At 39.0% G+C, this 22,626-nt stretch overlaps 2 protein-coding genes across 10 annotated transcripts in view; one reads left to right on the top strand and one right to left on the bottom strand.

The window, feature by feature from the left end:
* nucb2a (nucleobindin 2a) overlaps positions 1-22,626 on the top strand; it is a 572,456-nt gene that overhangs the window by 354,234 nt on the left and 195,596 nt on the right. The window lies entirely within an intron of this gene.
* Positions 1-22,626, bottom strand: part of sox6 (SRY-box transcription factor 6) — a 204,390-nt gene that overhangs the window by 161,865 nt on the left and 19,899 nt on the right. For 4 of the 9 annotated variants that reach the window (XM_073812435.1, XM_073812438.1, XM_073812436.1 and 1 more), the window contains 2 exons: positions 18,648-18,718; positions 7,426-7,476 (listed from right to left, as the gene is read on the bottom strand). The exons of 3 other annotated variants lie outside the window; for them this stretch is intronic. In XM_073812435.1, the coding sequence (XP_073668536.1) occupies positions 7,426-7,469 (44 nt within the window). In that variant the 5' untranslated portion in view covers positions 7,470-7,476; positions 18,648-18,718. The remainder of the gene's footprint in view (positions 1-7,425; positions 7,477-18,647; positions 18,719-22,626) is intronic. 2 more of the 9 variants (XM_073812445.1, XM_073812446.1) reach the window with 1 other exon arrangement.

Below are 22,626 nucleotides of genomic sequence, written 5' to 3'. Positions count from 1 at the left end.
CGGAAAAATACCCTATAATATATATCTATGTATTTTCCTCATTCATGATTATTGCGTATGTGTGGTCTAAGCGTTTTTGCATCCATTTACAATACATTTTTGTATGAAAGTTTTTGTTGAATCATGATTTGTAAGTTAAAACGTTCGTACCCACATTTTGCGAACAAATTTTTGCGTACGCATGCTTAGTGAATAAGAACCATTGAGAGTGAACGTCTGAAAAAAAATATTTTCTTTCTTTATTTATTAATTCTTCATGCCATTCCAGCATCTATGGCTATATTCATGACAAAATCAAATCTTTTTTTTAAATGTCTGCTTTGGAAGACTACTAACGTAAGTGCACAACACCGGCTTTGGTCAGTCAAAAAATGCCAAAAGGTGCAAGTAAATCTTTTCTGTGAGCTGTTGTAACTTTATATTTGCTCATTTTTGGAGGGACCATAAACTAAGTATAACCAGAAATCAGGTACCTTGGAGTAAATCGCAATATGTTTTTCTTGAGACACTATATTAAATGGAAAATAAATTGTAAATCAAAATTTTTATCTGCCTTTGTCTCAGCTGATTCTTTATCGTAACTCTTAAATTGTATATTTATGAGGAACATCTGAGTCAAAGTTATTGCATGATATAACTTAAAACCCTAAGAAAAATTTCCAGAGCTATACCAAAACACTATTTTATAAAAAAAAATAAGTTTTTTATTTAGCTTTAAAAATAAAGTATGAAAGGAGTAAAATGTGTCAAAAGTGAAAACATATACAAAGGTCAGTTATGGAAAAAGCTTTTAACACGTGTGTATTGTTTTCATGCCTAATCGAATTCATAATCATATAAAAAATTCTGGAGTCAGGCTTCCAGAGACAACCAAAAAGAAAACAAATATTCCCACAATTGTTCTCCAGGTGGGTGGAGGAGTTGCATGATAGGTTCAGATAACTTCCATTCCTGTCCCCCTCTCACCCGTCGTCATGCAAAGCAGAGAGCTTTACAATCTCTCCCATTTGCTCCTCCTCAGCCCTCAATAACAGTTACTCAGTAATGCCAAATTCATTAACCTGTGCTGCTGTTACAGCGGCCCTAACCATAAATTAGGTTAATGTGAGCGGATATATTCCACTGCTAATAGGGGATATAAAATGGAGGGACACGGAGGGACAGACGTTGTAGATCATAAACATATTGTCCCTGACAAAACCCTCTAATGGCTCTTTGTTCACTTTAACTGCATGACAAATGTTTTTTGAAGGACATCAAAAGGTTTGGAAGAATGAATAACTATGTAATTATAGACAAATGCAAATGTATAAATTATTTTTGAGATTAAGCTCATTTTATTGAATCTCTATGGCATCATTTATTGCTTGACTGTTTCAGCGGCCGCATGTGCGGTGAAGCGATTACGCGTCTGAGCGGAAGTTTGTTTAATGGTCTGACTAGTTAGAACTCTTGAACAAATATTTCATCGACAAACAAATGTTTTGGTTTCCTATGTAACCTACATTGTAAAAAATGTCTGAAGAAATTACAGTATTACTGGGTTTTACTGGCAACTAGCTGCCAGTAACTTACTCTAGATTTTTACATTTAGGTTATTTACTCGCAAAATTTGTTCAAAGTTAAATGAACATGAAAATTTTTTAGTAGGGATGCACCGATTGGATTTTTTGGGGCGATACCGATTTAAACAGACAACTTCTGGCCGATACCGATATTAAACACTTGTATACAATACTATACAGTTGGTCTATTAGCTAGTTTATTTCTGCATCAAATTATTTTTACTGAACATGGATTGGATCTAATTAACATTCAACTGACCAACATAATAAGAGAGGCACAAATTAAGCTAAAACAAATATAATAAGACAGCATGACAACCTTCAAAGGTGGTTTTTGCTACTCAGCATTTATTTTATTAACAACATTAACTCATTTTTACATATAATGGATTTCTTTATGCAGTTAATTAATAAACAATCGGTATCTGCCTTTCTCGTGCTATTGACGATATGCCGATGGTTTCAAATTCATCAAAAATCGGCCGATACATCGGTGCATCACTAATTTTTAGTCTTAATCTTCTACAGTAAGTTACTGGCAACCAGCTGCATAATTACAGCAATTTTTTCCAGTGTAAATGTTGTTTATTTTGCTTTTTATTTAAATAAACTAGGTTAAAATGACTTTGTTGTTATGCTACATACAGACCAAACGCGTAGCATCGCGCCGCTCGATTTTCCCCTTGAGTTGAAAATTTTCATCTTGTGCGAAGGCACATTTGAGGCGAATAGCGTGTGTTTTCGCGGCAATCGCGCTGCACAATTTGCGTCATTTGCATCGTCCCACGCGAGGACGCATCTGATCGCGTCTTTGCATTGACTTTGTATGTAATCTACTCGCGTAAACCGTTGAACTCGCGTTTGGTGTGTATGCCCCATTAGCGGAGTTTACCGGAAGTTACGTGTGTTCCACGAAAGCCATTTGTTTATGTTGTTACTGCTGAAACCGGCTATATTTGAAAGAATTTTTGTAGATTTGTAAGCAATTCTGGTGGTATTTTATTTTTTATTTTTACTATATTATTAAGTAAAAAAAGTTTCAGTTGCCTAGGTTTTTGCCGTGCAGCACTTTTGTGCTTGCTAAACTGCATGTCTTGCCTCTGCTCCTCTTCCTTTATCTCTCTCTTTTCAAGGTGTCTTGAGAAGAGCCAATCTTCAGGTCCAAGCGTGACACCCAATACAAACTGCTATTGTTCAGACAGACATCAACCTTTGCTGTCCTTGGATTACAAGGTGACCTCTCGTCTCCTCTGCCCTCCGGCAGTCTTACCAAACAACTCTTCCCAAAGAGCCTATTAGGCCAGAATTCCACTTTGTTGTTAAAAAGGGTCTTGTCCTTTCACAGCGCTCGCTCGTCGTTCCGATTTCTCAATCAAAGGTGGTGGTGGGACCCATTGTTCGTCTCGCAGATGGAAGCTGGAGTTACTACGGCAACGGCCCTAATCCCTCTTTTTACCACCTTTCTTTATATTATTGGCCTATCAAGTGGTACCTTTTAACTCAGGCGCTGGAGGGGCCAGCGGCGACGCTCTCTCTGTCTAATTAGCTGTGATTCTTGCAGCACAGTTCATGATGAGCTAATCGAACATTTGCAAAATAATGGCGTACCGGGAGCAGCTATTCCTTCTCCAGAGGCCCCGCTATAAGAATAACAATAATGATTCTATTATCGAGGAGCGGACATTAAAACGCAGCACTGGCACCACAACAGAAAAGGTAATTGTGCTGGTGTTGTCCACACAATCAACAACCTATTGTTGCTGACTTGAAAAATAAAGGTGCAGAGAATGGGTGCCACGGTGATTGGTCTGCTCTGCCATGCGGGGCCCATGCTGAATTTTCTGGCAGCTTGATAGAAAAAAAAGGGACTTGGAAGAAGACAACTGTCTGGCTTTACAAAAAAAATGGGCTTTATCTTTTTGTGCGCGTCTGGGCCTCTTTCTCTCACCGCTTAAATAACCACCAATCCGCATTAGACCACTACTATTCAGAAAGTGAATGGGGCTGGGCCACAGAAGAACATCTTTTGGGTGCAGGAAGCTTAGGTAGCCGTTGTGTGCTAGACATATAAAGATCTGAGAGCGTGTTTACACAGAATTATCTAGTTTCTATATAGTCAAAAAGGTCCACGATAAGCCATCCATAATGCTTATGTCGCCTTACCACATTAAAGCATCAAATAAATACACAAACCCTGGTTCAAACTTTCCGCTTCAGCTGTCAAACAAATAAGGCTCATATAGCAAACTCAGAAATGTCATTGAGGTGACTGATGGCTATAAACAAAATAACTAACCATAGAGAATAATATCAATTAATCATCTGCATGCATGGCAAATGAGCAGCAGACCAGAAGTGCTGGAATCTGATTAAATCGCAGCACATTAAAAACTTAAGAGATTTTATTCTACCCATCTTTCAAATCTAGGTCATAATGCATCTGAAAGTTTGAGTAAAAAATGGAATGGGTTTCTAAGAGTGATGTGAAGGCAGTTAGTCATTTGAATCTTCATGTGCTGACTAGTATGAGAACGGCCGTTAGTGCGTGCGAGCAGGGGCCGAGGGTAGCAGGAATGCTAAGTGGGCCCCCTTTGCCTAGTCAACCTTCAGTGTGCTCCATTTATCTTCATCTTGTTAGAGTAAATTAATTAACAATCTAGCTGTTACACACTTTCTCCTTTCATTACATCAAATAATGGCAGAGACGGAAGAGAAGGTCCTCTCCTCTGGGATTAGCCGGAACTACTAGAGACACAATCTCTCTCTCTCTCTCTCTCTCTCTCTCTCTCTCTCTCTCTCTCTCTCTCTCTCTCTCTCTCTCTCTCTCTCTCCCCCTTATGTCAATTTTCCAGCTATCAATTCATAGACATGATCAAAGAACAAATGTCATTTCCCATTATGCACCTCAACACAAGATAAATAGATTAATTCTGCTACTAATTAAGATTAATAGTTAGAAACACACTGAAAAAATTATTCATTCAATTTACTCAATTTTTTAAGGTAAGTGGTTGCAATCAGTTTATTTAAGCTACATTTAAACAAAAAAAAATTAAATACAAAACAAAACAAAAAACTTTTTTTTAAATGTAGCTTAAATAAATTGATTGCAACCACTTACCTTAAAAAAAATGAGTAAACTTAATGAATAATTTTTTTCAGTGCAGATAATTCAAATATATAAAAATCCACTTACCTACACTAAAATACATTTCAATGTGCTTTGAGATGACTAAAATAATGCTGGTGCATTTGAATACAGACTGCTGGGAAAGTTTCAGACTGACTACTGGGACGATACACAGATGATGCTGACTGAAGATTATTACTAGAAAGCCCTTGTTTACGGTCTGATTTTATGATATCATCAAAGTTTGTCCAAGGAGGGGGGAAAGTGGTGGTTTCCCCATTATTTCAAGAAAAAAAATCACAATCATATTTACAGAATCTGCTGTTATGTTTAGTTATTGCAAATTCACATAAAGACCCCAACCTGCTTTTATAATATAATACTGCACTGTTGCTATACTCTCAAGCTGCAAGGAAGATCCTAAAGTGATAGATTGTGCGGTATCTCGAAAAGATTTTTTCTTTTCTAAAAGAAGGTGCAATAAGAGCATGTGAATGCATTTAATCCAATTTAATAAAATAATTACTCAGAAAAAAATGCTAAATAAAGTGTGATATAAACTAAATGAGGTGATATTTCTTAGCACTTGTTAAAATTGTAAACATTGTAGGGATTAATCGCGATTAATCTATAGCAGAATAAAAGTTTTTGTTTACATCATATATGTGTGTGAACTGTGTATAATAACTTTGTATAGATAAATGCACACACATGCATGTATATATTTAAGAAATGTTTAGATGTGTATATACATTTGTATATTTATGTATCATTTATATTATATATAAATACTTCTTATATAAATATATATTTTTTTTCTTAAAATTTTACATGCATGTGTGCATATTAATAAGCTATATACATAATTATTTTACACCGTTTACACACACATGATGCAAACAAAAACTTGTATTCTGCTATAGATTAATCACCATTAATCGTTATGCATCCCTAAAACATTGTGATAAGGTGCACTGAGGGTCCTCTCTCAATCACCTATCCCATCTCTTCCCTCGAACCCTGCCCCAAGCCAGCAAGGTATCAGCCAACAGGTGGCAAGAGCCAAAGACAATCCTCCATTCTACAGAGTTAAGGACGAAGGTGGGTGGATCAAAGCATCACACTAACAAAAATCTTGCATACCCTACCAGATCTTGCTGCCAAGGGCATATTTAAGTGGGTCACATGTCTGCCAACAAATTAACCTGCTGCAGGGACATCTGTACGTAAACCTAGACTTTATTAACCATGTATCTTTATAAAGGATCCAACTGAAGTAAATCAATAAGAAATCATTCAGAAACACACAAAAAATCACAGAAAACTCCCTTTAATCTCAGGACCACTGAGGCACCATCAGACTCAATAATCTTCAAAAGGTCAATAAAAGACTATAGTGGGAGTGCATGTACCTGATACTTGTCATTCTTATTGACAGCATTTGCATTTACCTGAGAGTGTAGTATACATACAAATAAAAATAATCAATAGGAAGATAGACAAAGGGAAATCTATCAATATGTGGATATTATCGACACAACCTTCATTAAATTGACCTTACGCAATCAATAAATTGACAACTATAGACTGCAATGAGAAAGTGGACTAAAGCAATACCTAAATAACTGTTTGGCAATTGGTTAGCATTACATCTGCCAAAAAAAAGTCATTTCAGAAACAGAGCAACTTATTACATTTTGATAAAAAATTACAGACAATTTTGGCTATTATAATAAAAAACATGAATAACATGCATTAATGAATCATGCAGAATAGAATAAGGAATGAAGAAAATATGGTCAATTTTGCCTTCTTGCTGACTTAAAAAAAAATTGATTTGTGTTTCTTCTTTTTCTTAAGTTATATTTCTACAAGACACATAAATTAAAAGCTTTAGAGTAAAAAAATCAAGTCACTTTCATTGCTGAATAGCGTTCTTACATTTGTATGGATTCTTACAGATTGGAAAGAGAATAAAAATGTTGTTAATTTAATCAAATACAGTAAATGACCTTTTGAAAAAGAAATCAAAGGGGATTCATTAGCTTTAGTAAAGTTTGGCTGACAGCAGCTTTGAAAGGCAGATGCTGCTGTTGCTTTAATGAGAGATCACTAATTAGGGTTGCTAGCAATTGAAATCTGGAGAAGGTGCACGGAGAGAACAGCCAATGGCTAACACACTCGCTGTTATTTACTTCCTCTGTGCAGTGAAACATAGACACACAGCACAAATTCTTAATTAGAATCACAGGAAGGGGTGGGGTGGGGGGTAATGGCATCCTTACTACTGTAGTTTTGACTGCGGTTATAACACAACACACAAAACAAGAAATAGTAAGAATCACAAATTGAGTGCCGCCCACACCAACCTGACCGATCAGTGAGCTGATGGGGCTGGAGGGGTTCGTGAAGGTGACAGACATGTGCATGCAGAATGCGAAGGGGAAACACGTCTATCATTCTGTGACTGACAGGGGTTGGGGTGGGCAGCACGGGGTAGATGGGGGGGTGAATACTTTAGTTTTGATTTTGGTTTGGGGGGTGGCAGTGAAAATATGTCAAGGAATTATACACACACACACACACACACTCTCACACACACACACAAACAGCACATCATCCCGCTAGTTTGCTAATGTTAGGTGGTGTGATATCGAAGCTGTGAAAGGACAGATGAGTTCAACCCGCCGGACCCCCTGCGGCAACGACAGAGTAACTAAAGCAACTAACCTCAGTAAAAAGCTGCTACGCAGAAAGCCCTCCATGTTCAGCATTTGGGTTCTGTGGCAGGAAAAATACATAGAGAGCCATTGTAACTCAACAAACACATGTTAGCATAGCAACTTTAAAACAGTAACATGGGGAGAAAACAGACAAAACCACCAACACATCCTTGACTGTCACTGAAACATTATCATCTTCCGATACTGAATTAAAGAACAAAGATGTAACAATCCCCAAAGCTCCACTAATAGCTTTTCATCCCTCTTTTCAAAGAAAAAGACATTTGTCATTAGCGTACATGGTTTTCCAGTCCCGTTGTTGATAATATGTTATCGTATGACAGTGGTTCCTGGGCGCTGCTCCTCCCAAAGTTTGCTGAAAGCAGTATGCGGTGGTCCAGCTGTAGGCCATGTGTGGCGGGGCCACAGCGGCTTTTAGGAGCTGGACCACAGGGGCCCACATGGGGACAGCTGTGAGCCAATGTCGGTCCACGAATCCAACAAGGAGGCGGGAGGATGTGGTCATGAAATCACCACGCGCCGAGGCTGTTCAAAAAGTCTAACGCCGCAAATTCGGGAGCACATGTTTGGAAATTGTATCCCCCCAAAGGTTTTCCATGAATGTTCTCGGTCTTTACGAGCCATTCATGTATGTCTTGTAAAGATGGAGTGCGTGTGTGTCTTGTTAAGTAAACTGTTATGCAAAAGGCAATGTAATGAACACAATGTGGTCTAAGCCAGTATAAGACTATTATAATTACGGCCCAATCCAAATCACTTACTAATACGAATCAATCACAATAATTCTTCTAACACTACAAACTACAAAAAGTTCCATTCGCTCCCTCCATCTCACTTTTTGGTCCCTCCTGGAGTGACGACTGCCGATCGTGCATTTCCAGAGCTGTATTTTTTCTTTTTAAAAATGCAATACTGCAGAAGCAAAATTCATCAAGTGCTGAAACTAATTAGCAATTTCTCTCATCCACTAACACCCCCCACACATCATCATCTTCATAAATAAGAGTCAAAAGACATCCAGTATTCTGCCTCCTAAATGCTTTCGCTTTCAGTGACATGGGTGTAATTTGGCCCTTGTCTCTCTCTCTCTCTTTCTCTCTTTCTCAAGTTGTGCTGCACTAGACGCCTAGAGACAAAGCAACTGAGAGAATGGAAACGGTGAGATCAGAGAACCCCAAGGACACTGCGCCTTTCAGGCCGGCCAGCACTTAGCGGGCCAGAGGACCCATAAGACCCAGCGAGACATTTCACACAGTCAGGTGTCTGGGGATGCTGGGGCGACGGGAGGGGAGAGTTTTCGGCCATGGGCGCTCTGCTCGCATAATACCCAGCGCTACCACAACGGTGACAACCCGAGAAAACAACAGTAAAAACGCAACAGAGGCAATCAAGCGTGTCTCCTCACCATTTCGAGGGAGTGTTAAAAAACACACACACTCGCACACCCTTCTCTCACCAACTCTTGCTTTATTTGGGGGGCAGCAAGAAGACAGTTAAAACACACGCGCGCTGACAGCATCTGTCTCTTTCGTATTTCGTGCTCCGAGCAAAGAGAGAAGGTTTGATTTAATTGTGCTTTGAATGCGATATTTGTTTATTCTGCTTTAATAAAACATGCCGAATGAGGCAGAGTAAAAAATATACATATAAAACATTCATTTGGTTTGTCTACATACAGCAGAATAACTGATTAAAGAACAGGCGGCCAAATGATATACAGACTTTTCCTATGAAAGACTTCTGACTCTGACGGGGATCGGTTCTACACTTGGGTGAATCTCATGAAAACATGTCCAGATCACATTTCACCACAGAAAAGCAAAAAGCAAAAAATAGAAACTATTTCTAGAACAACTGAAATAGTTTTTTTTTTTTTTTTAATGAAAGGCAGTACAATTAAAGGATTAGTCCATTTTCTTAAAAAAAATCCTGATAATTTACTTACCACCATGTCATCCAAAATGTTGATGTCTTTCTTTGTTCAGTAGAGAAGAAATTATGTTTTTTGAGGAAAACATTCCAGGATTTTTCTCATTTTAATGGACTTTAATGGACCCCAACACTTAACAGTTTTAATGCAGTATAAAATTGCAGTTTCAACGCAGTTTCACAGGACTTTATAGATCCCAAACGAGGCATAAGGGTCTTATCTAGCGAAACAAAACAAAAAATATGCACTTTTAAACCACAACTTCTCTTCTTCCTCCGGCTGTGTGGCGAGCCAGCGTGACCTCGCGTAATTGCGTAATGATGTTGATCACGTGTTACATATATGAAACGCAGATTGCAGACCAAAGACATTAACTGACATAAAGACATTAATTAGTATCATTCCACATACAACAACGTTGGAACGGTCCTCTTTCTCCACACTTGTAAACACTGGGGCGTAGCTTCGATACGTCATCCGCGCGTCACAGGACCGGAGGAAGATGAGAAGTTGTGGTTTAAAAGTGCATATTTTTTTCTTGCCAAAAATGACAATCGTTTCGCTAGATAAGACCCTTATGCCTCGTTTGAGATCATTAAGAGTCCTTTGAAACTGCAATTTTAGACTGCAAGTATTGAGGTCCATTAAAGTGAGAAAAATCCTGGAATGTTTTCCTCAAAAAACATAATTTCTTCTCGACTGAACAAAGAAAGGCATCAAGATTTTGGATGACATGGTGGTGAGTAAATTATCTGGATTTTTTTTTTTTTAATGGACTAATCCTTTAAGAATCTTTACAAATCCTTTAACATGTTTTTCAAAATTAAAGTAATGCAAATTGGATTGTTTGGTTGGATTAATTCGATTATTTTATTTTATTTTATTTTATTGTCATCAGCTTTTTTCACTTTCATCTTAACTTGATAAAGTTCACATTTAATGTGTATCGCTGTCATTATATAGGTCACAGTGCAATTTTCTATTCTAAAAAAAAAAATCTTCAGTTTTTTATGCAAAATATATATTATCATTATTGATGTTAGTTATTGTTTTTAGAGCGAATATTGCATTTAGTATATCTAACAACTCTGTTCACTTTCAATAGTGCAGGCCCTTACAAGAAATCAGTCTCTCTCTCTATCTCTCTAATTTTGCTCGCCTCACCCAAAAAACCTATGTAATTCCTATGTGTGGGGATTTACTATAGGCGTGGTGTAAAGGCCCGAGCTAAGGAAAAATCGAGGGAGTCACACTGTATTGTCATAGCGTATCTAAAATAAATAAATAAACATTGTAAAACAAGACTTAAATTTAGATGGGCAATGCATCATTGAATGAAAAACAGGGAAGATCAACATCAGCGTTGAAAGTCATGCGCCTTTTCTCGAAAGAGCCCGAGACCTGCCAAAAACCGCTTCTGCCCGAGCGAAGTCTCCCACCATCTGCAACAAATGTGCTCCATTAAAACAGTACCATATGGACAACAAGCCCTCACTATTAACACGGCTTCTGTACGGCCCCCCTCGCTAACGCGGCGCACATTTCGAACTTTCAGTCAAATTGACTGGCTGAATTAATGTAGTGCCATGAATGCTGGGTGGGCTCGTGCACGGAGAAAGAGATCTTAGGGATCCTGTGGCAGAACTTCTCCGACATTTCATCAATGGGGATGGGGTGGACAGGGAGAGTTGGAGCACTTTATTTGGGACGACAGGAAAGAAGACATTTACAGTAGATACATCTTTATATGCTGATTTGAGAAAAAGGCCACAAACCGACTTTAATAGCAAACATCTTGAGGTTACCGAATTAGAATTGCTTAAGAACTAAAGAACCCACAACGTGTATCATTTATTCCATGAAGATGACCGCGTCTTCCTCCAGAAGTCAAGATGGCACTGATTAAACCTTGAGGGTGTGGGAAGTGATAATGCAATGTTGCGGCAGAGCAGCGGCGACGCTCCTCCTCAACAAGTCATCGTGACCCCACCCGCGCACAATGAAGCTTTTCTAAGGCACATGACATTATTATTTGGTAGTTATTTTTCTCTTGCCTGAAAACAGACACACACATGTCGGGCACACACCAAATCAATTAGTCCATTATGGCTTTAACCCGACCCGAAGGTTCACTGCATTTCTATTTGTTTATTTTTCCCCTGTCAAAAGGCCTGAAACGTTGTTCATAATTAGAGAGAAGAAAAAAGCAATATTTTTCTTCAGCGTGCCGCTCGCTGACGGGTATTAGCAGAATATGCATGGCACAAAAACACATTCTGCGCATTTTCTCATTTAATCAACCGTTCCTGGACGAATAACAGATATTTTCGTGTTTAGAAATCACTGTAACAAGGCTGTGCCCTCTTGCATGGCAAACAGGGGTTAAATGAAATGATGAAATGTGCCAATAACAACAACCCGGGGTGTCATGTGATCTTCAGTGCTGACTGGCCTGCACCCGAGCGCTCAATAAAAGCACACTGTACTGGGGTGAATGTCAATAGAGTAGGTTCAATTGAGGATGTAATAGGGACTTTAGGCTTTTGTGTCAAGCACATACAAATATTCAGCCTTGGCCGAGCTTAGTCGCATAAGCTCTGCTTTCAATTCTCTCATGTTAAACACAGCAATAAATTATCTTTTTTAATATGAACTCATATGAGTCATTCAGAAAATATGTAATATTGGATGAACTGTGCTTGTATGCAGTTTAGAAATATTAATGATACTGATACGTATTGCCAGTTGAGTAGAATTGAATGGCAGGGTGCTAACAACACCAAGGTCATGGGTTCAATTCCCAAGGGACACATATACTAATAAGTCAATTTGGACGAGGGCACCTACTAAATTCATACATTTAAATGTAATACACAGCAGACTCGTATTACCTCTCAGACAAGAAAAGAAACCAATGCTTAAATAGCAAATGCACTATATTTTGTGAACTAACTGATGACAGTCTAATTAAATTAACATTTTATCCCCACTCATCTGAGCCACAAAAAGGTGTGGAAAGGTTTTGACAGTGCTGGGAACGCTGGGGAAAGGGGGGAAAATCCTCCATCCATAAATCTGCAAACGGGTGTCCTCCTGTCACACATGCACACACCTCCGATAAACATTACAAAAGGAGATATGACAGAAATGTGCTTCCTGTCCCCCAACCTATCGACTGAATACACTCACTACAAAAAGCACCGATGTCCAATCCCTAAATCTCAACTCCTGTATAGCTTTCACCCCCCTCCCCGAATGACAAATGATGAGTAGTGAATTAATTTGTGTGAAGCAGCTCAACATTAAGAAGGTGTGTTGAAAGGTGTCTGCTCATGTTTCGAATTAAACGCACTGCTGGTCAGCATTAGCACCTAGATGCCCGTCGAGGCTGCGCGCCTGCCTCTGACACTTAGCAGAGAGAGAGAGAGAGAGAAACTGGATTTGCCTGTTCACACTGGAATAATTAGAACATGTCAGGAAGAATTAATTTCCTCATTTTTCAAAAGGATACACAGAAATTACCATGTTATTATATGACAGGGTCCCTGGGAGGATTGTATTAAATTTGATTTCCAGCGCAGCCCACACAACAAATTAAAGTCATAAATAAGATGGAAAGAAGCGGGGCACAGAGCATATGTTTATGGCAATGAGTGAAGCCAGGGGAGCAGAAAGAACTATCTTCATTTCATTTTATTTAAATCAGGCCGACACTCTATGTCTGAATGACAGCGCCTGCTAATGAGGGCTCAGGGTCTCCTTTATATTAGCAAAGAGAAACAGCCACTTAGTGGGTTAGACATCGTGCACCTTTCCTCTACAACTCAACCAGCTGAGCATCTGCCTCCCTAATGGACACATTACCGTGTGCTTACAAACTTACAAGCCCTGCAGAAAGGTGAGGTCTCTCTTAACTTACATCTGCGTAACAAATCAATTAAGGCTGCTCCTTGTTTCGCAGACTCCGCCGTAGATGTTTTTATTTTTCGCCACTTTGGGCTCAATCTGATAAAAAAGTTAAGTAAAAGAGTCAGATGTTCGCAGTTCATTTCACATTCATTTAAAGTCAGACTATGTTGCAGCCATTATATGTTGTTTCCTATATTTTCAAAGGAACGATCTGCGTCTGCATGAGTAAAAATAAAATCTTATATTTTATACTATAATGTACGGTTTGTCCTAAACTCAACTATAAAATCCACACTATTGCTAATTTTTCATAGGTATGCTTTTTGCAGGTCATTGCTAAATGCAAAATACTTTAAAATAAATGAGATCATTTTAAACTAGAAACAGCTATTTTACCAATTATGCATAGCTTAAAGCGACACTCCACTTTTTTAAAACATATGCTTATTTTTCAGCTCGTCTAGAGTTAAACATTTGATTTTTGCCGTTTTTTAATCCATTCAGCCGATCTCCGGGTCTGGCGGTACCACTTTTAGCATAGCTTAGCATAATCCATTGAATCTGATTAGACCATTAGCATCGCACTTAAAATAACCAAAGAGTTTCGATTATTTTTCCTATTTAAAACTTGACTCTTCTGTAGTGACATCGTGTACTAAGACGGACGGATAATTAAAAGTTGCGATTTTCTAGGCAGATCTGGCTAGGAACTATACTCTTATTCCGACGTAATAAACAAGGATTTTGCTGCAATACCATGGCTGCAGGAGGCACAATGATATTATGCAGTGCCCGAAAATAGTCCCCTGCTATTAAAATTTATCAAAGGGACTACTTTCAGGCACTGTGTAATATCATTGCGCCTCCTGCAGCCATGGTACGGCAGCAAGTCCTTGATTTTAACACCGGAATGAGAGTATAGTTGCCAAATAAATTACAACTTTAAATTTTCCATTGGTCTTAGTACACGACGGGTCTACAGAAGAGTAAAGTTTTAAATCTGAAAAATATAGAAACTCTTTGGTTATTTTTAGCGCGATGCTAATGGTCTAATCAGATTCAATAGATTATGCTAAGCTATGCTAAAAGTGCTACCGCTAGACCCGGAGATCAGCTGAATGGATTCCAAAACAGTAAAAATCAAATGTTTAACACTAGAGCTGGAAAATGAGCATATTTTTGTCCCTTTAATGAATAGTTTTGAGCATAATTACTTATGTCTTTGAGTATTATTAATTATATTTTTGCACAGGCATAGATTGCCGGTGCAATTGTATTACATAAATATATCAATAATCAATAAACAATATAATTGTAGTTGTTCTTGAGAATTTAAAAAACGTGCGTGTTTGTATACAAGTAATTTAAATGTAACAAATTATTCTTTCCTGTAACCCCCACTTATATATAACATAAAGCATTTGAAAACATTTGTGTTTAACAATTCATGATGTGTGCTGAAACCGAACTGCTAAAATGCACCAATTTTTGTTCTCCCGTCTTTGGAGTAGTAGTGAGAAAAAGGTGCTGTAAATCCTTTTGAGTCGTATTAGTTTATTACAATCGTGCGGTGGAGGCAGTGGAATATAGACAGAAAGAAACTCTTTGGGAATGGGCATCATTAGAGCCAAGCGTTCCCCTGGGCCCCACAAACTTTAAATAATTTGCAAATCAATTAACTGGCAACTCTCAACATAACACGAATTTCACACCCCCGGGTCAGGGCACATTATCAGCTCCAGAGGATTCATGGCATTTTGGGAGAAAAGTTCATGGTTGAAATCATTAATTCATTCAACAGGACTTTTAGTTATGCATTACTTTCTCCATCTGTGGAAGCCAGGTGATTAATAACATGTATGGCCATATATAGCCAACAGGAGAAACACCTTTTCCTTTGTAGCATGGGAGTGGTCTTTACCCTAAGATGAACGAACACAAGTCTATAGGTGTATAAACTAATAACCTAATATAACCTAAATTGTTTACTTAAAAGTGTTAATTTTTCATAAATACCAATAATGAGTCATCCCAGCCAAAAAGAACAATTAATGAAATATACAACTATGCATATACTCATTCAATTTAATTTGGCTTTGGCATTTCTATCACAAATATCCCCAAACTCCCTGCAGTTCCAGTACAAACCACCTGGTGTTCGTGACCCCTGCTCCAAATGATTTCCAGTTCAAGTCTTGTAGATTATACTCGTTCAAAAAATTTATATCAGACCCTGCAAGGTCTTGGAGACTGAGAGGACACACCTGTAGACATGCCGTCACTCCAAAGTAATCTCATGAGAACTTATAATATAAAAAAAATTGATCCTCTGCTGTAAATACATTGCAGGTTTTAAGACCTTACAACATCTTTTCATAATAATAATTGAATTTTCAACAATTTAATCTTAAATTAATTCACTGTGATGAAATTGTATGTTCCATCGGGCCTATTGAAGAGAGAACATGGAATTTTTGACGGGCCTGATGAAATTAAAATGCCGATCCCTATTGAACGGAATGCACGACAAAAATCACGCAAAGGGCCGGTGAAAAACTGTAGCTGGAGAGGGCCTGTTAATAGATGGGAAAATAACCACTCAAAGGTTATTCATTTTCATTAGGGCTCCAGGAGAGCTGTTTATTTAATTTTTTTACAGAAAATCATTCCTGGAGCCACGGGTCCCGCAGAGACATCAACAGCGAGACGCGCTAAATGCAAAATGAAAGAAGGCTCCGGCAGCTTTATTAGATGAATGGCACACACTGATAAAGAGTGTATTCTGCCTGTTCAAACAGATGCCGTTGTTTCAACCTCAGGTGTTTCCGAATGACTTCGCACAAGAGTGATTAAGCAGGCCACACGCTCGCCCGAATTATTTACTGCCTCATTTTGTGATTAATTAAACATGGAGATTGAAGTTGCAAAGGAATATAGATTAATGAGTGTGTTAGGACTCGTAGGTCTGATGAGCATCAGAGCATTTGGGGAGGGATGTGAAGCGAGTCCAGGTCTTCTCTTGGCATCATATTCAAACTATGTGAAATGAAGACGACATTGGGTTGGAATCAACAGGGCTTGTAGATAGTGATTTTTAGCACATGTTGACAGCGCTCTCTCTCTCTCTCTCTCTCTCTCTCTCTCTCTATCTCTCTCTCTCAACATTAGTGGTTTTACTGTAACTAGATCCTTACATTATTTGTTAGAGTTAGATTTTATTGATGAAACATAAACATATACAACACTGTTCCAGTAGTTCGCTTGCTTGAGCGTCACATTAGCAAAAAAAGGTCATGGGTTCAATCCCAAGATGACACTTACTGATAAAACGTACAACTTGAATGAAATGTAACTTGGATGTCAAATGCATAATTCTAATATAATGTATAATATTAATACTATACTATTGAATGTTATTTCTATTGTTTATTTTTTCTAAACGAAAAAAATCTGGCTTTGCCAAAAAAACGTTCACTCCCTCACCCACACCCACACACACACCCACACCCACACCCACCCACACACACACACACACACACACACACACACACACACACACACACACACACACACACACACACACACACACACACACACACACACACACACACACACACACACACACACACACACACACACACACACACACACGTAACCACTCACACAAAGCCAATCTGATGTACAGTACAAGGCTTACACTGTTACTCTCAGTGTTGGAACAGGGCCAGCGCATAGGCCTGATGTTTACTGTTCTAACTCAAGTGGTCCTTTTACCTTCATTCAGCTTAACAATCAGCGTTTCATTCCTTAAATAGAGACCCGACCCTGTGACATATCAATGTTAATATCTATGTTCACAGGACACGAAACCAGACAGGCCGCAGCTGTTCCACGGTGGTGCTTGTACACAACTTTCGTAGAACATGTAACCTCATCCTAAATGCTAAGACTACTATAGCGTTACCGTAACAGGAACCAGCCGAGGCACTCCACTGTAGAAACTACTGGAGAAAATCTGACTTTTTAAATGTGAAGAGCTAAGATTACTTCACAAAATCCTCTAAAAGAGCTCTTCACCCACCAGAAGTAAAAAGAGACGTAAACGTGCAGTATCAAATTTTGTCACTACACAATTTTCCAATAATATCATAGCACATGATCTTCCTCGGTGGCGGCTCCCGTTGCAGCCTATTTCAGGCTGACGGGAATTTTCAGAGTCTCCCGAATGACAAGCCAACAGGCAGACAAAGGCTGTAATCACTCCTGGCCCTTTTGTTATTTCTCCATTCATTCCCTCACTGATCGGCCTCTCCTTCCTTCGACATCCATTCAGCGCGGACTTAACACGCCGGCGACACGCACTACAACTGCAGCTAAAATACAAGAGCCCGGGCCGGTGTAATAGGACGTATTGATCTGAGACGAAGGCGATGTTTGACTTCAAATCGCAGGGATAAAGCCGCCGCATTAGCACGTGGCCTTGAACTTTGAGCAAGAATACCGGCCTAATTATGCTGGGCCAACAGTGGGGCTTTCAGCGTGTTAATATAACTCTGTCCTGCACCTCATATCGAAGTGACATTTGAAAAAAGATTAATATGAACTTAACTTTCAGGACGCTTGTTTGCTTAACATTACCAGGAGTAACAGATTTGCCAGATACGATCTTTATTACTACGCTGGAAACTCACATTTAAGACATATTGTGGCAGAAAACTGCAGCCGTATATTGCCGACTGTTTACTAAGACCCTGTCTGTGTTTCTTTTAAAGGGGTTCTTTCTTCATTGCTCTCAATGCTCTTATTGAGGCCGACTGGCAGCCAGAAAGTACCAATAACATAGTTGGTATTAGCATAGAGAATAGATTCACTCTATACGCACCGATGGAAGTGTATGTGTTTGAGTGGAACGCAGCGGTAGGTGCTAACAGGCAAAACAGACTTTTTTTTAACCTGACTGCTTTTAACTTTTCGAGTAAAACGAAATCCAAAGGCTACAATCATCATTTCTGGATGCTTTTAATGTTTAATATGTAGCATTTTACACACAAATGTGAAAAATATCGTGGATGCCATTGGTTTGGAGGAGGAGTGTGACAAACTATAGAGGAAGCATGTAATTCAAATCATTCATCAGTTCTGGAGGGTATTCGAGTGTTTTTCTAGCAAACTAAATACATTCATGAATTAACGTTTGTTTGCTTGAGATCACCCTTTCCTGTGTTGGCGAAGCATGTATGGCAGTTCAGAATCATGCTAGACAGACATTAAGGAGCAATGGAGACAAAAATGTTCATGCACATGTGTGCAGCGTTCGTGCGGCACTGACACAAAAGACATATACTGTAAAAACTGTTGATTGTACTTACGTAAACAGAAAGACTTTATCCCCAGCTCCCAAAGATCACTGCTGAGTTGATTTTGAATTCATGAAAATTACCTACAACACAACAAAGAGAAAATGCTGTGAGGGTTCAGCTTGGCACAGCTTTCTTTATTATTTGTCTTTTTTTTAGGGTAAGTGTGTGTGTGTGAGAAAAAAGAGAGAGAGAGAGGTTGTCAGACCCGAAAAGATACAGTGCTGGCAGGCAGTCAAAGGCCCAGCAGATGAAGTTAAACAGTTGTAATGCGGTATGGCCTCTAGTTACTCAATCCTAGACAATGTTTAGAGTCCACTTCTCTAATACCTCATTAATCTGTCCATGCACTGTTTGATTCTTCTAATAAATGGCTTTCATACAAAGCACTTGTTTTATCTAATTCCTCTCACTGCCTCTATTACACTGCAGAGCACTAATGATTTATTTAGTTACATGCTCTGCTGGTTCTAGCAGGTCTTCTGAGGACCTCCAGAAACGGCGAAAGCAAGGAAACGCAAACAAACAAGAAGCAGGCACTCCCTGTTTACCATTATCCAACCATATGTGTAATCTCACATTTCCTTCGCTCGACCTGAAGAAAAGAGAAAGAGAGTGCACAAATCTCACTTATGTTCTTTTCTCCACATTATTCTGTTTTTCACAACAAGCGGGAATCTCATTACTGGCTGATTTATACAATTAGCCTGCTTCGGCATCACCAATTAAACAAGGACACTGGGGTTTGAGGTCACGGCTAATTGATCCGAGCTAGAGACCAGCGAAATCTGCCATACGAGCGACCGCGTCAACCGCACAGACCGAGTAAATGGATGCGTGGGAGGGTGTGTTAATAGAATAAACTGCGAGATCTTTGGTCTCCAATGGATGAACCTCGAAGCTGAGGGTGACAATGGGAGAAAGCAGGCAGGAGGTCTGACCCGTGTGTGAATGGAAAGCCGTTGTCATCTTAATAGCACCTCTGAGCTGACAGTCTATTCCACGTTCTCAAAGGACCGTGCCTGTGTCTCCACACTGTGTCAATGTTCTCACCGCACACCCACAAAGCGTGTACTTGTGTGTCTGTGTGTGTGTGTGTGTGCACATACATTTTCTCTTTTTCGACTCTGGTTCGGCACACATACGCTCTCGGCGGAGCAAACCCCTGACAGGGGTGGTAATTCTATAAACGCTTTTCTCTTTGTGAACCATAGAACGCTTGACTAATTTCTGTTGTGCTTTAATAAACAGGGGGTTATTTTAATTGCAGAGGGTAAAAAATGAAAAGGAATTTAAAATTATAATTTGATGCTAATTGAGAAAAATGATGAAAGTAACAAGCCGGCGAACAATATTATATGAATGCCTTTACAGCTAAAAAAAATACTTTGATTTGAATAATAAGACAATGTTATTGGAAATAATTAAAGCAATGCAATAATGCCTGGCCTGCAATATTAATGACTGTGACAGGCCACTGTAGGAGCGCAAGGGCTCATTTACGAAGCCGAATTACTGTAAGCAGGCAAGCAGGACTTCACTCCCTTTTCTAATTGGGCGATCATGAATTCATTAAAGAGAATTCCAATCAGCACCAGTCTGTTTTTATTAGTCACCCAACAGTTTTATTACTGATTCGATGTGTCCGCAATTACCACTGCGGCTTTTAACACACACAGCCAGTGAAGTGAAGAAAGAAAGAAAGAAAGAAAGAAAGAAAGAAAGAAAGAAAGAAAGAAAGAAAGAAAGAAAGAAAGAAAGAAAGAAAGAAAGAAAGAAAGAAAGAAAGAAAGAAAGAAAGAAAGAAAGAAAGAAAGAAAGAAAGAAAGAAAGAAAGAAAGAAAGAAAGAACAGGTGAGTAGTATGAGTAGTACTGTATAAGCAGTTGAGCAAAGCCAAGCTTCTTGGCAAATTACTGGATAAAAAGCTAATGCCCATTAAACCCCACAAGGACCAATCGCAGAGCTCCCAAAAATTAATGACAGGTCTAACTGTGAAATCAACCTTTTGTCATATTCCTCACTCCAACAGATTAGGAATTGAGTTCTTTAAATGAAAACAGTGCTGAATATTTCATAGGGGTTAAGTGGGATGTTTAACGCTAGTGCTGGGCAAGCCAATCCATCGACCATGACAGTGACTCCAGCTATTCCCTCCAACGAACACACTACCTCAAACTGACTCCAGCAACACAAGCCAATGGACACACACACACACACACACTCACACATGAAATAAGAGCTTAATGTGATGCTCCAAAAATGAAGGTCCAAGTCCATAGATTTTACTGTCTGCCTCATTCCACGAGATTCAAACGCCAGTACATACACATTACGGAAGCATGTGGCTAGTCGTCATATTTGAGTTCATTATTTGCCAATAAAATGTGTTCTTTGCATTTCGCCCAAAGAGAAAAATTCAAGAGAGTCTTTTAAATTCCAGGCATGTGTTCACCTTAGTTTCAGACTGATTCCTGTTCAGTGCTGTGTCCCTGACAGCATATCACGGCGGCTGGGAATCGGAGACTGACCTCCAAACCAACGTCCTACCAGAACCGTGGACACTCGATTAACGCGAGCAGCTTGCTTTAAATTTATTTGCAAAAGAGGAAGAAATACACTAGCGTGCTTTACATAATACACTGTAAATGTGTGTTGATAAGAGAGAGACTGAACTGTAAGTGCAAAGTGGTTCGTGCGCGGGTCAAATATAGATGAAATCCTTCATTTTCCACCGTGAACATGTTGTACTCCCGGTGCTCCACGACCGCGGATGGAACGCTTTCATTTACATCAACTTCAGATTTCTTCTGATCCAGCAACCGGCAGAAAAAAATCACTTTAAATGTACCATTTCCTCCATTACTCTTCCCTGGTCCAGAACATGTTAAGAGGGGATTTAGGGGAAGTAGTTATTGGGACAAAGGAGGCAATATCCCCCATCAGCAGGACGGTCTCTTACCTGGTGGAGGACAGTTATCTCTATACTAACAGCAGGACCACTGCTGGGGTCTGGAGAAAAGGCAGAGGGGGGTAAAATATGGCAGAACGGAACCTAAAATACAGGCCACTCACACTTAGCTGTAGGGGGAAGAGCAAAGAGGCGAAGCGGTGTTTTATGAAAACCTTCATGCCTGCTTATTTTCGAATTCAATATTCGGCCTGACAAAAATCAACCAGTGCACACGCATAGCAGACAGACCTTTGGGTGTTAAAGCATAAAGATACAAAGATTTAAAGAAAGTAGGCTTAAAATAAAAGCAAAATGGATTAATACGATTACCAAATTGCAAAAGGTTATGATGTCATTAGATACAGTAAATATACCGTTTACTTAGATAGACAGACAAACAAATAAAAATACATACTATTAAATCACGAAGTAAATTTGACCTATGAGGAGTTAAGATGTAATAACCTGGGTGTGTCTGACATGTTTTCTTATAAAATATAATTTTTTAGGTTTAGTAATTTCACTTTAATGGCAATGAAAAGTTTATTAGTCAGTAATTGAAATGCCTTATTTTCAGAAATGTCACTTTAGTCATTTCATTGGTATTTAACAAATTAGACTGTTTCGCTATAAAGCCATCTACATTTTTAAAAGACATGCGGTAGTAAACAGTTGCAAAATCACTAAAGATGCAACCCAGGTTTAAATTTAAAACACGGTCGTTTTGTGCACCGTCATTCATCCAATTTAACCTCCCTTCATTCAGAATAAAAATTGGCATGGCATTTAGTGGATTCCAGCAACAAAACAGTATTTCTGAATGGCCCGAGGCGGTCAATATCATGATCTCATCTTTGATAGGGGTGACGTTAAAGGGACACTCCACTTTTTTTTGAAAATGAAAACATTTAAACATTTGATTCTTACCGTTTTGGAATCCATTCAGCCGATCTCCGGGTCTGGTGCTAGCACTTTAGCATAGCTTAGCATAATCCATTGAATCTGATTAGACCATTAGCATCGCGCTTAAAAATGAGTT

This window comes from Paramisgurnus dabryanus, chromosome 2 (assembly GCF_030506205.2).
Source record: "Paramisgurnus dabryanus chromosome 2, PD_genome_1.1, whole genome shotgun sequence".
Taxonomy (NCBI): domain Eukaryota; kingdom Metazoa; phylum Chordata; class Actinopteri; order Cypriniformes; family Cobitidae; genus Paramisgurnus; species Paramisgurnus dabryanus.
This window is presented reverse-complemented; position numbering and strand designations above follow the sequence as displayed.